This window comes from Anopheles aquasalis, chromosome 2 (assembly GCF_943734665.1).
Source record: "Anopheles aquasalis chromosome 2, idAnoAquaMG_Q_19, whole genome shotgun sequence".
NCBI lineage: Eukaryota > Metazoa > Arthropoda > Insecta > Diptera > Culicidae > Anopheles > Anopheles aquasalis.
The window spans coordinates 9,677,501-9,690,508 of record NC_064877.1 but is presented as its reverse complement, the minus strand read 5'-3'; the positions used below and the strand labels follow the sequence as shown (position 1 = coordinate 9,690,508).

General features: G+C 46.8%; 2 protein-coding genes across 2 annotated transcripts; one reads left to right on the top strand and one right to left on the bottom strand.

The window, feature by feature from the left end:
* Positions 1 to 4,764: 4,764 nt before the first annotated feature.
* On the top strand, positions 4,765 to 6,647 carry LOC126570831 (dnaJ homolog subfamily B member 1-like). The gene is made up of 2 exons (XM_050228867.1): positions 4,765 to 4,849; positions 4,906 to 6,647. The coding sequence occupies exon 2, from the start codon at positions 5,248 to 5,250 to the stop codon at positions 6,379 to 6,381; it is 1,134 nt and encodes a 377-aa protein (XP_050084824.1). The 5' UTR covers positions 4,765 to 4,849; positions 4,906 to 5,247; the 3' UTR covers positions 6,382 to 6,647.
* Positions 6,648 to 7,965: 1,318 nt separating this feature from the next.
* LOC126581519 (cytochrome P450 4d2-like) lies at positions 7,966 to 10,178 on the bottom strand. Its single transcript, XM_050245226.1, has 4 exons — positions 10,019 to 10,178; positions 9,018 to 9,471; positions 8,378 to 8,940; positions 7,966 to 8,306 (listed from the first exon to the last, which is right to left on the bottom strand). Exons 1-4 carry the CDS (start codon positions 10,176 to 10,178, stop codon positions 7,966 to 7,968), a joined length of 1,518 nt encoding a protein of 505 aa, XP_050101183.1.
* Positions 10,179 to 13,008: the final 2,830 nt, after the last annotated feature.

Sequence of the window (13,008 nt, the reverse complement as noted above, 5' to 3'; positions counted from 1 at the left end):
TAAGATCGTTTCATTAGGCCAACTGGCGGTAACGGTAGGTGTGTTACTGTTAAAGGATGTTAATCATTTTGATAATGTTTTGTGCAGAAAACTCTTCTTCAATCTTTAGTATTAGATTCAATTCGTTATCTCAAACAGATAGGAATTAGGAAAAAGAGTTTAGACGACTATTAATTCTTCACCCAACAGGCAACTAGATATGCTACTCAACATCCGTTTGTTTGAAAACTGGTCTCAGTTCTAACATTACTATTCGTTGAAATGGTTTATGGGCAACTCATTTTGATGAAATGCTGCAGCACAACATCATGTTCCTCTTGAAACATAAAATGCATAAAATTAATCTCCTCGTCCTCTTCGTCCTGATCCTGCAATCTAAAATTTTCTTTTTTTTGGAATCCTTCCGCATGCCACTAAAAATAGCGGCCCGTCCTCGTTCGGTCGTAATGGCGTAAGCTAAGGCGAAATGTTTTCCATTAGATAATAATAAACTGACATAACGAAACGAGATGTAATGCATACTAACTCACGGTGAACGTAGGTGAACAAGAAGGAGAAGGTCCTTTGTTCCGCAACCGTGGGAGGCGATGGTTGTAAACAGAAGAAAGAGGCCCGACCTGGACGCCTCCGGACACGGGGCCAGTCTCCGTGTCCTGTGGTTGTGCAACAAGTCAAGCCCACGTCCTTGGAGACCCCCCCCCCTGGGAAACTCTCAGGTCCTGTCTATGTTTAATTCAATCCACTCGCCACTGCTACTATACACGATTGTCCTTTTCTGTTTTTGTCACTCGCACCCGCCCTCGATATCGTCTGCATCCCTCTGCGAACTTGCTCTGCTTGGAGTTGCATCACATAAAACGGGCTAGAGGGAGGGATTGTTGGTGTTCTTCTCGACACACCCCCGTCAATGTTACGATTACAACACTCATTCATTGAGTTCAAACTTTCGTTTGAACTGCAAAGTCCTGGGTGAATTGTGTAATGTGCGTAGCGTTTTTCTATGTTTGTATAGTTAGTTAGAATTCATGTTTCTATTTTAATGCTCACGCAATACAGGCCAAGGTGCTTCGTATTCGACCCAACGAATCATAAATCAAACAGTCCTTTTATTAGGTTATGTTTGGCTTGTTACAGTGTGGCTCCGATGGGTCCGTTATCAGTCGCCTCTGCCAGTCCTCCAAACAGTCGCGCGCGCGTTGTGAGAAGAAAGGAAGCAAATGTCACGCTGTTTGAGCAAACAATTCACCACTACTCCCGCACACACATATTTACACCCCGTGGTGATTGAATGGCCCTTGGTTGGGACGTTGACGGCGGTTGGCCTCGCGAAGGGACTGACCTCAATCCAAAGGCAACGCGCGTGTACGGCGCTATTCGAGCGTCCACTCCTCGTCGTTAATTCGGATCAAGTTCACGCATCTAACCGGGTGTCCGCGACATGATACAGCGTATAGTTTGGGTTCGGTCGTCGTCCAAAGTCCACTTGCAGGAAGTGGACTAGCTAATTCCGTTGACCACATCCGCTGCTGTTACAAGCGGCCCAGTAGACGTGCGCGTTGCTTTGGGAAGGGAATTGATGTGACACGGAAATTGGGAAAGAAACGTGATGTTTTCGTAAATCTTTTGGACAAAAAATGTCTATTTTTAACGCATTTTTCTCCTCACACATTAGCCACACATTAAGGGAGGATCTCGCAGTGCGATTTGCATATCTGTATCCGTTACAGAAACTAGTTTGCCGATCGCGGTACGGTTGCTATGGCAATGACCGGCGTTGCACGCGGGCTGGCTTTGTCCCGGGTATCGCGAAAGTCGGACTAAAGTCGTCTGCAGCTATGTTTGACGGGATCGTAAGTGCGGTCGAGGAGCTTGTCCCATCTTGTGCAAGAAGCAGACGATCAAAGAAGAGACGCAAAAATGTACATTTGCATAACAGTTCGACCTTTGGTTGCTATCACTTTGTCATTCCGGGCGACTGTGGTCGGGTTGACTGGAGATCTCGAAACGTTCTCGGAAATACATCACCACACACTGTTACAGACGCAATGTTTAGTCAGCATCAGCATGTATGACGACAACGGCAATCAGGAAGAGGATGAGCGAAGCGAAGCGTGCGGATGATCGTCAGCTGAAAGGCGCTGAGTCATGGAGCATTCTTGCAAAATTCAACAGATACGTCCGGGTTAGCTACCCAGAACCGCGGCGGCTTGTTGTCCTCCCCCTTTAGAACCGGCGAGTGTGGAGTTCAACTTCCTCCTTTTCTCGCTCGCGGTTGCTCTTTGTTTCATTCATCTGCGTAAGTCGAGCTGCTCGCTCGCTGTGCTTCTTGGGCGAGGCGGATTGCTTTCGCGAATTCTTTCGTGCTTCCAGCGGTGACGCAGCCTATGGGGGAGCTAGTCGGTTTGGATGCTGAAATAGGCGCGTTTGTATGTGTGCGAGTGGTTCTGAGAATTAGTATGGTTTGTATGGGCCATGGGCTAGTGCAGAACCTGTTTGATCTCGGAGTTGTAAAAGAACGAGAGGCCAACTCGCCGAGGGGTTTTATGTCGTTAAATTCCTGCAACTCTCCTCTTGTTCCTACTTTCAATCTGTTGAGCAAATGAAACGGCCAAACGCTACATACAGGAGCGAAAGCGAGACCGCGATAAAGGGGGTGATGAACGACGCAAAACCACTAAGCAGCAAGCACCATGACTCAGCTCCAAGCTGCTCGGTGCATGTGTACTTAAAACAGCTGATTGCTTGTTTCGCGTCTCACTTCCTATTGGATAGCACTCGCTCGCTCGCTCGCTCGCTCGTTCGTTCGTTCGCTCGGTGCAGATGTACCGAGATGGACCACCCCGCCCAGCCAACCCCTAACCGATATGTTCCAGTAGATATCGGCTAGAAAAGGGTGTGAGAATGAGAGACTGTGTTCCATGACAGAGAGTGTCGCATAACAAACTGCAAGCACCATCGTAGGGGTGAATGAGAAGGCGTTATTGGAGGTTTTCCTTGGGTTTTCTCAGTCAGTGTCGTGAGTGGCATCATTGATGATGGTTCGGTACAGCTGTACCGAGTGACACCAATCGCAAGGTTCATGGCTTGGTTCGTTTAGGTTGTTCCAAAAGGCTTGGGATTATTTAATCAATTAGAAAACAAAATGAAGATTGTTGAAAAGAAATAGCCTATGTGTTTAATTTCTTTCGTCATTGGATTCAATGGTTTTTCGGAATTATCGCGTAAAATACAGCCTATCTCAATTGACGGCTGAGGATAGATGAACAAGAGTGGTAGTAATCCAGACAGGCAGGAGATCAGATGTCTTAAAGAATAACTATCAGCTAGATCTATTAACAGCAACTATCAGCACCGACGAGTAAAGGCACGCGTCTCGATGCTCGACGTTTTAAAAACTACTAGAATAATCTGTGTTCTTTGTTAGGCTAATCATAAATAAAAAAATGTCCAATACGAAAACGAACATTAATTCTATATTTCCGAGTGAAATTATTAGTTTGTTTGTAAAAGACGAGAATGAGTAAAACATAAAAACGGTGAAAAGAAATAAATGAAATAATTTGTTAGGTGACATGATAAAAAAGTATCAGCCGGTAGAATTCCATATTCATCGGTGGTTGGAAGAAGCGGAGCAACAGCAGTATCACTTTTTCCAGCGCGCGGGGGAGCAGGCGCTTCTGATAATTCCACTTAGTGCGCGCGCGCTTTGACATATTAATGACGTGGGTAGAGCAGCCAATTATGTAGGGATCCGTTCGATAATCGGTAAACCGTATTCCATACATACACACACACCCCTTGCACTCAGAAGCTCAACCACTGTCGGCATTACTTCCACCAACCGGAGATCTCACATTTCACCTCAGGAAACGCCCAGACCCATTCCGACGGATATGCAACTCCACCTTGCAGAGTCTACTAAAGAGAAAGAATATATTATTCCAAAATGTCATACCACTTCTGGCGATTGTTTATCTTTCGATCTAAAAATAACGCTGTCATCGCGACATTTGTAAGGTTTTGCAAAGTGACTCCTTCAAGAACGTAATTAGAACCTTACAAATGTCGCGATGACAGCGTTATTTTTAGATCGAAAGATAAACAATCGCCAGAAGTGGTATGACATTTTGGAATAATATATTCTTTCTCTTTACTAGACTCTGCAAGGTGGAGTTGCATATCCGTCGGAATGGGTCTGGGCGTTTCCTGAGGTGAAATGTGAGATCTCCGGTTGGTGGAAGTAATGCCGACAGTGGTTGAGCTTCTGAGTGCAAGGGGTGTGTGTGTATGTATGGAATACGGTTTACCGATTATCGAACGGATCCCTACATAATTGGCTGCTCTACCCACGTCATTAATATGTCAAAGCGCGCGCGCGCTCTAAGTGGAATTATCAGAAGCGCCTGCTCCCCCGCGCGCTCGAAAAAGTGATACTGCTGTTGCTCCGCTTCTTCCAACCACCGATGGATATGGAATTCTACCGGCTGATACTTTTTTATCATGTCACCTAACAAATTATTTCATTTATTTCTTTTCACCGTTTTTATGTTTTACTCATTCTCGTCTTTTACAAACAAACTAATAATTTCACTCGGAAATATAGAATTAATGTTCGTTTTCGTATTGACGAGTTTCCTCTCTTTTACCGCACTGAACACTTTTCAGTTGTAAAAAGGTTTTGCGTTAAAATGATGCGTGCGCCCGCTGTGCGTGTTATCGACCACTTTTACTCGAAGCAATTTGACAGTTTTGACAGTTGTACGAGTGTTGGTTAAGGGGTTATTGGAAAAGAGAAATAAGTAAAAGAAGAAACTATAAAGGAAAAAAAACTCATTCCTGTTTTTTTGGGGTAAATTCGTTGTGCGTTTGTGTTAAGAATTGCCAAGTAATTACCATACATTGCAGGGACAATCAGCAGCTCCGTGTCGATAAAGAAAAAGGATTCGTTCGCCGAAGAAACCGTCAACGGGATGTGGCCCGTGCTCATGTGATCTGCCAAGGTTCTTTGGAGTGAAGCAAACGATGATGATATCGAGACAACCGAGACGACGGTCGTGTCACTGATGTAATTATCGATTTTCCAAGCACTCTACCCGGGATTAGAATTTCGTCAGCCGCGCTTGTACGGCTTAGGGACACGTGTGGCCATCACGTTCCATAGCGATCCGAAGACTACACGCTAGTCACGCAATAGTCGCGGATAAATCCGTGCGGATTGTAAGCAAACTTTAAATCCACAGTACAATCATGGAAGTCAACAAGGACGAAGCGCAGCGCTGTGTGGACCTTGCACTGAAAGCGTTCAAGGCGGGAGACACGACGAAGGCTGAGAAGCTTCTGAAAAAGTCAAAAACACTGTACCCGCTCGAGAGGGCCGATGTGTTGTTGAAGCTGATAAAAAACGCTGGTACGGGAGCACCAGGATCGGCCGCAGGAGCGGGTAGTGCATCTTCCGCCCGTCGGAAACCCGTAAACCGGGATGGTGAAAAACCGCCAGAACCAAAGCTGAACGTTGATTATACTCAGGAGCAGGCAGATGTTGTGAAGCGCGTACAGAAGTGTAAAGATTTTTACGAAGTGCTCGGAGTCACGCAGGACACCCCGGACACGGAGATTAAGAAGTGCTACAAGAAGCTTGCGCTGCAGCTACACCCCGATAAGAACAAGGCCCCGGGTGCTATGGAAGCGTTCAAGGCCCTCGGCAACGCAGTCGAAACGCTGACCGATCCGCAGAAGCGCAAGGCCTACGATTTGTACGGTAGAGCGGAGAACGGGACATCTTCATCGTTCGGTTCATCACCTAGAAGCTCGCGCGGTGGCTTTGGCCAGAACGGGTTCACGTACAGGCCCGATTTCGAATCTGAGATCAATCCGAACGATCTGTTCAACATGTTCTTTGGCAGCGGATTCGCCCAACAGCAACAACAGCAGCATCACTTTTATCGCGCGCGTGCTAACCGCACTTCGCACCATGGCGAAGGATCCGGCAGCCAGCCGAGCCTAGTGTTCGGATTGATCCTGTGCTTTATCGTCGTCTCGCTGCTGTCCACGTTCTTCGCGAGCGATCCCCTCTACAGTCTGCAGCAGACCACCAAGTACTCGGTCGAACGGCATACGCTCAACCACAAGATACCGTACTACGTGAAGAGCAACTTTCTCAATGACTATCAAGGATCGCTAGGACGGCTCGAGTACTCGGTCGAGGAGGAATACCTGACGTACATGAAGCGGGCGTGCAGCAACGAGCGGGCATACCGAGACGCCATGATTGGCCGGGCGAAGAGCTTCGGTAGCAGGGCCCAGTTCCAGCAGGCGCAGCAAATGAAGATGCCATCCTGTGACACGCTGTATCGGTTAGGCATTGGGCATGTGCAGTATTAGGGAGGTGGATGCAATGCTCTTCACAATGTTACGTTCCTCTGTTTTTTACTATTTTTCTAGCAAAAAACACACTTTGTTTTCAGCGCTTTCGGCAGAAACGTTTGTGCTCGGTTGATTGGGTTACGCTAAAGTAGAAATAAATCTATTTAAGAACCTCATAATAATACGCTGGCTATTGATTGTTTGCATCCATCCAAGAGCTATGAGAAGAGAGCTAATGAAATGGATGAATGTTCATAAAAATAAATAAAAAATACATCAGAATCGAGCTAAATATTCTACTCTACTAGTTTAGTCTTAATACAATCGGAAACACCAAAGCAATTGCGTGTTTGCTCCTTTGAAAAGCTATTCATATAAGGCAGCGGTGTCATTGGTAGCTCATCAACATACCATTCTGACTAACGCGGTTCCAAAATTGTTTCGGCTCAAAACAGCAATTTTGCTCTAGACAGTTTAATATTTTATAGCTTGCTATCGACATGACAATGCGACCGTCGAGCAAGCGTACCTCCTTCACGAGACTCCAATCTTATGGAAGAGCATACCGTTAAGTATGTTTTGGCCACTAATAATGATGAATCGTGACCACCAACGGTACACGACAAACTCGAGCATGATGACCAGAATCATAACTGCGCTGTTTTTCATTACAAAATGATCGCGACACACTCATTTCCCTCTCTGGGCTGCCTTGGTGCGGCCAATTTTACGATAAATCTTAATTTATAGATGTCCGCGAGTATCTCGTACGAAGAGGGAGAACCAGACTCTTGTGTCTGCAATACAACCGATCGTAAAGGCACTCTGGACCAGTGTGACCTCATTCGCGGCGGACCAATTTTGGAGCTCATAATTACAACGATTTGGGGCAAGTAATTAATTTTTCAATCGAACCGTTTACTGATAACGAATAGCCGGTGCCCATGAAGTGCATTCTGTTTGTCAGGTGGAGCACCGCTTTGTCCTGCAAACCGAATAACCAGTTCGACACGAAAATCGACTCTATCGTTCTTTGATTCGTTTGTCATTACCCTCCGGGCGGAGTACGATGAAGTGTGAATCGCTGACAAATCATTAATTGAATTATCACATCCCTTTTGAGCATGCTGTCGTTGTATGTATGCGTGTCTGTGTGCCTGTTCGTGCGCTAGTGATGAGGTCCATCACATCTCTTCATATCTTCTGCCTTCGCCAACGGTGGCCATTTTCGGAGGACGTTAAATTTATTAATCATTTTTATTGATCGAGAGAGGGTTGATTGGTGGCGGACGGATATCAACGGTTGCCGAGTACGTTCCGGCTCATAATTGATGTTGAGTGATATAATCAATCATGCTCCAAGGACATTCGGGTGCTAAACGTCCTCGGATCTGTTGTTCGGAAAATTACATTGCCTCGGATTGTCTGTGGTCTCTGGTTTGTGTGGTAACAACATTACGTATCGGAATTTTTTTTGCGGGTTAATCTACTGAAAGATTCGCTTAAATCCCACCGAATTTCGTTGTTTGATGTACGATATCTTATATTTATTTGCTTCAATAAAGGCGCACTCCGAAGCAAACACAGAGTAAAGACGGTTCCTTACTCCCGCAGAACAATTTTCACCGGAATGCCAATGTCAGGCCGCAGCACGAGATCGGTTTTGATGCGGAGCTTCTTCAACGATTCCCCCGGCAAGATGCGATAGTGGGCGATCAGCTTGATCAGGGAGACCTTCATCTCCATCAGCGCGTACCGCTGACCGATGCAATTCCGGGCGCCTATACTGAACGGTAGATAGTCGAACGGTCCCCGTTTCGACTCGGCCTCCTCGGAGAATCGGGACGGATCGAACTGATTCGGATTCGGATAGATCTCGGGATTGCGATGGATCACGTAGATCGGAACGAGAATGTTCTGTCCGGCCGGCACAATGGTTCCATCTGTAGAAAACAGTTACGATTTTTAAATAGGATTCTCGGATCAGTTCGTCCTCGAATTCGGTGACACTTACTCAATTCCAAGTCCTCTACCAACGCACGGCCAATGATGCCCACCGGTGGGTACATCCGGAGACCCTCCTTCACCACCAGATCGAGATACTTGAACTCCTGCAGGTTCTGGTAGGTTAGCTCCGCCGTCTTGTGGTCCGGCCCCAGAATGGAAACGATTTCCTCGTACACACGCTCCTGCACGTCCGGATTTCGTGCAAGCTCATAGATCGTGAACGAGATGCCACTGGTGGTCGTGTCGTGGCCCTCAAACATAAAAGTGTCCACCTCCTCGCGGATATCGAGATCGCTCAGCGGTTTTCCATCAACGTTCACGTTGAGCAGCAGATCCAGGAAGGTGAGCTTCCGCTTCGAGTATAGATTCTCCTCGTTCAGATCGAAATTAACGTGTTCCGCTTTGCTGCTGGCCAGCTGCTGTCTGCGGCTGCGAATAACGGAATCGGTAAAGTGGTGCAGCTGCTTTATAACACGCCGCTGCTCCCAGGCATTCGGGTGAAACACATTGTACAGCGTTGCGTACGGCCCCAGAACGCTGATCGTGCGAAGCAACACCAGAACGGCCATTCTGTGAGGGAAGAGAATGCAATCATCGTAAGAAAGACTAACGATCACTCCTGAACCTCTCCTCGTGCCACTACGAACCTTTTCACGTTCTGGACGTACTGATTGTTGGGATTGTGCTGTGCATCGACCGTCGTCCCCATCGAGGTTTCGCAGATGCTGTCCAGTGCCATCAGCGTCACGTAGTCGTAGATGTCGAATTCTTTCCCGTTGACGTGCTTCCGGAGCAACTTCACCATGGTGTCCGATTCCGTGTTAAACGATCGGATAAACTGTTCCAGGATCTTGAAGTGGAAGGTCGGTGTGATGATCTTGCGCCGCTGGAACCACTTCTCACCGCTCGATATCAGCAGGCCTTGGCCTAGCCACGGTTCGATGAACTCGTACAGTAGCGACTTTTGTGTTTTCTTCGCCAGCAGTACCTTCTCCACGTTCTTGGGGCTCGTCATCATGATTACCGTCCAGTTGAACAGTGACCACATCATGAAATCCTTGCCATAATTCTGGTGCAGCTCGACCACCTTCTCGAAAATGCCTTGCGATTGGTTGGAAGGTGATGGGAGAAAGTGGTTTCATTATCAGAAGGTGTTTTTTTTTCTTGGAGGGGCGGAGAATGACACAACCCGGAACCCTTGCAAGACGCTCACGCTATCGATAAGGCAGGTAATACCTTTGACCTTTCGACAGCTGATATTGTTAAGTGAGTGTTGGATTACGCCCGTTCCAATTCCATCGCGTGTAAGATAAGAGATCGGCCGTGTTTACTCTTTTTGTCACAACCATGACAACGCGAAAAAGATATTTTCGGCCTACGTGAGAGACTTCTGGTTTCAGCAGTCAGAAGACGACGGAAAATTGGCAGACTGCAAATTAACACGTTCCGGGCAAATGAAAGCCATCTAACCGTGGCCAACAATTCTTCTACCGAGAAATCAAAGGGGCAATTGATAAACCCATGCCACGCCACGTGTCGATGAAGCACGTTTATGGAAGCACGACAGGGCGGGACTCTAAGCTATCGTTGTCGATTACCCAATAAAATTACGCCACCTGATTGAGCATGATTTGGGCTCAACACTTACCAGGAATGTCCAGAAAGGCAAACTGCAATAAATTTCCCACGATGGGCAGTGGTTTCGGTCCGGGGAAGTGTTTTGCTATCTTCTTCAACTTTCGCCTCTCGATCAGACTGCTGATCAGCAGGAACACGAACGTTCCCACGAGTAGCGCGGTCAGGATCATGATGCCGTCGTCAAAGTCTCTCGGGTTTGGTCTCGCTTTGCGGATACACTCTTCACGGAAGCTACGTTTTCTTTCAAACACTTCGATCAACACTGACCGAACCCTACCTGTGGAGCCATTGTTTTGTTGACCGAATTATCGAACCTTATCGTACGCAGCGAGGAAAATCCGCTTTAGAGATTTGAAACGACCCGCATTCGCGAACTCTTATCTGAAAGCACCCCTCCCCCCTTTATGGTCGACACACTCGACAGGGGGTTGGTTCTCGCTTGGCTCGATAATCTAAAAAAAAAAAATACCTGAACGCAGATAGCGGAAGGTGCGAAGATCGTCTGCAGACTGGAAACTGGTGGTACGGTTTGGCGGATTAGAAGATTGATATGTTATCAATGTTTTGATTCTATAATCGTATCGTGCATGAGTTGCGAGTTTCGTTATCGTTTTTACGCGATTTTTGATTGACTCTACCATTGAACCGTGTTCGTTGGGAACCGATTCAGCTGGGGACACTTGTCCTGCTGGCAATAATTTTATGTAAATTGTCTGTAAAGAGGTTTTGCAGTCTAGCATACAGAACATCGATTCCACGATCATTGTTCCACGAATGGGCCACCCAACAAAGGGACGAGAAAACCCCGGCAAGCGTTCGTGATTTCATGCGCACAAAAACCCAAAGTCTAAATTGGATAAAAGTTCTCCGACGCCGGATCGCTAACTGTTTGTAGTTTTTAATCAGATTCCGTTGCTTGGTGGGAATGAAACTTACCGGGATGTTACCCACCATGCTGACGATCCAATTGGGAAACAAAAAGTTCTCTTTCCTGGACGCCCTGGACTGTCACGGTTGCATGCGGCTGCTCGTACGTCTAGCTGGTGCAGTTTCCTGCGTTGCAGTTCATTATTGGGCGTCCTGTTTGTTCTGCTGATTGATCATAGCGAACTTTTAACCCAGCACACAGCACGCTGCAGCTCGGCCGGTAGTTGGTTCAACTACCACGTTGGGGTGGAAATTGAATTTGAAGCGAGATCAAGGTGCATGGGAGCTGGAAAATGGAAAAACTTAACCCGATGGTGTCAATTGGTGCTGGCGTTACGTGGGCACAGTGTTTACAAGTAGCCGGGAGAAAGCTCTTTTCAATTTGAATAGGCTAAAACAGACGATCCGCTCGCTGGCGCTGGTTGTTTCTGGTTGTAGAGTGTAATGTGGTCAAAGAACAAGGGCCGGCAGTGTGGTAGGCTACCCTGGTTACGTTATCTACGCCCGGTATTTGCGTCTATTATTCGAGTACGGCTCCTCTCCCTCCCTCGCTCTCGGTGGATCCTTTGACTAGCTCGTGTAACTTTTGGGCAAAAGTAATTTCCAGCTTCCGACGAATGCCACACAATGGGCGTGAGCGGCGTCCTAGTGAATTCGAACATTTCACTCTGATGCACTCAACCTATTCGAGTGCAATGTAAATGAAGTCATGAAGCCCGGTAAGTACTGCCTGGAACAGGACGAATTAATTCACGGCGCAGCAACAGCAGCAGTAGAAGCCCAATAGAACGTATTCGGCTGCATTCGACTTTCGGACGAATTGTTGTGAGTTTTCGTGCAGCACTTACCTTTTGATGTGATCACAGCGGACATCGCACAGCGCTGTAATTAATTAGCGAACCTCTACTCTAATGAAATACTTGGTCATCCTTTCAGGTTTTTTGTGGAACGCTTCCCTTTCCACAAACGTGCTTTTATTCCGTACTTTCTGTGGTGGCACCGGATTTACCAGACATTTTGCTTAGGATCGAGATTGATGGGAGCGCTCCAGCGCTTTATCGCGTTCCTTCGGTCGGTTTGGCTTCGCGCGACTCCCATATGCTACGATATCTAAATGCCTTACCCTACTACCGGTGCCAATAGATTAGCAAGCAACAGAGCAACAACATCGGGAATCACCGCGTGCGCCAGACGATTGGTTGGCGCAACGCATTCGCCTTCGATTAGTAGTACTAGTTTGATTTTGGTCTTTTCGCTTGTTTGAATTGGTTTGTTTAAAATCTGCCCAGCTTCCAGCTACTCTCCCATTCTTTCTCTTTCATTTTCTCTTTCTCTTTCCTCTTGCACGTCTCGAAATAGTATTGATTATAATTCCGGGTTTATCTAACAAGTCTTCTCGATTGCTCACACTACTGCCCCTTCGCATAATCGCATAATGTACACAATGGGTGGTCAACAATATTTACAGAGAGATAAAGAGGGAACAGGAAGATGGAGAAAAAGGATATCTAACAAGGAAACTGGGAAACAGTAGCCCACCGATAATGGATCGCTGCCGTGTATCTGATATCGCACCTGCTTTAAGAGGGCCTCGGGACCCATTTTCTACGATGATAAGCTTTGTGTTGTTTTTGTCTTATTACTATTTTTACAATTGTTTACCCTCCTTGTCAGCTCGCCTCGGGAGTGGTGTGTTGATTTTGAAAAACGAGTATCAAGAACATATTCTACCATAACAGATCTACTAACAACGTGTCACCCAGGGACGGGGAATAAAAACTGAGCAAACGCATTACACCAAAACAGCGCACTACCTGGATGAACTACCAGATGGCATCGCCCAAACGGATTGATTTAACTAATGAGGTAGATACAGAACCTACGGAACTAAAAGCGATAACGAGAGATAACGGCACTACGGAACTAAAAATTTGGCGAACTAATTTGTGCGTCCCAGCTAGCACGGGATCTAGCAACTGATGGCCTCTTCCTCGGATGCCCTAGAAAACGATAGCTCGCTTCCTCCTCCCAGCGAGTAATCAACCCAATCGCTTTGAGTGAAAACTTTCGACA

Coding starts and splice junctions, on each gene's coding strand:
- LOC126570831 (XM_050228867.1), top strand. CDS start 5,248: ATGGAAGTCAACAAGGACGAAGCGCAGCGCTGTGTGGACCTTGCACTG.
- LOC126581519 (XM_050245226.1), bottom strand. CDS start 10,178: ATGATCCTGACCGCGCTACTCGTGGGAACGTTCGTGTTCCTGCTGATC. Junction 9,472..10,018: donor TGCCTTTCTGGACATTCCTG/GTAAGTGTTGAG, acceptor ACCAATCGCAAG/GCATTTTCGAGAAGGTGGTC. Junction 8,307..8,377: donor GGTAGAGGACTTGGAATTGA/GTAAGTGTCACC, acceptor TGTTTTCTACAG/ATGGAACCATTGTGCCGGCC.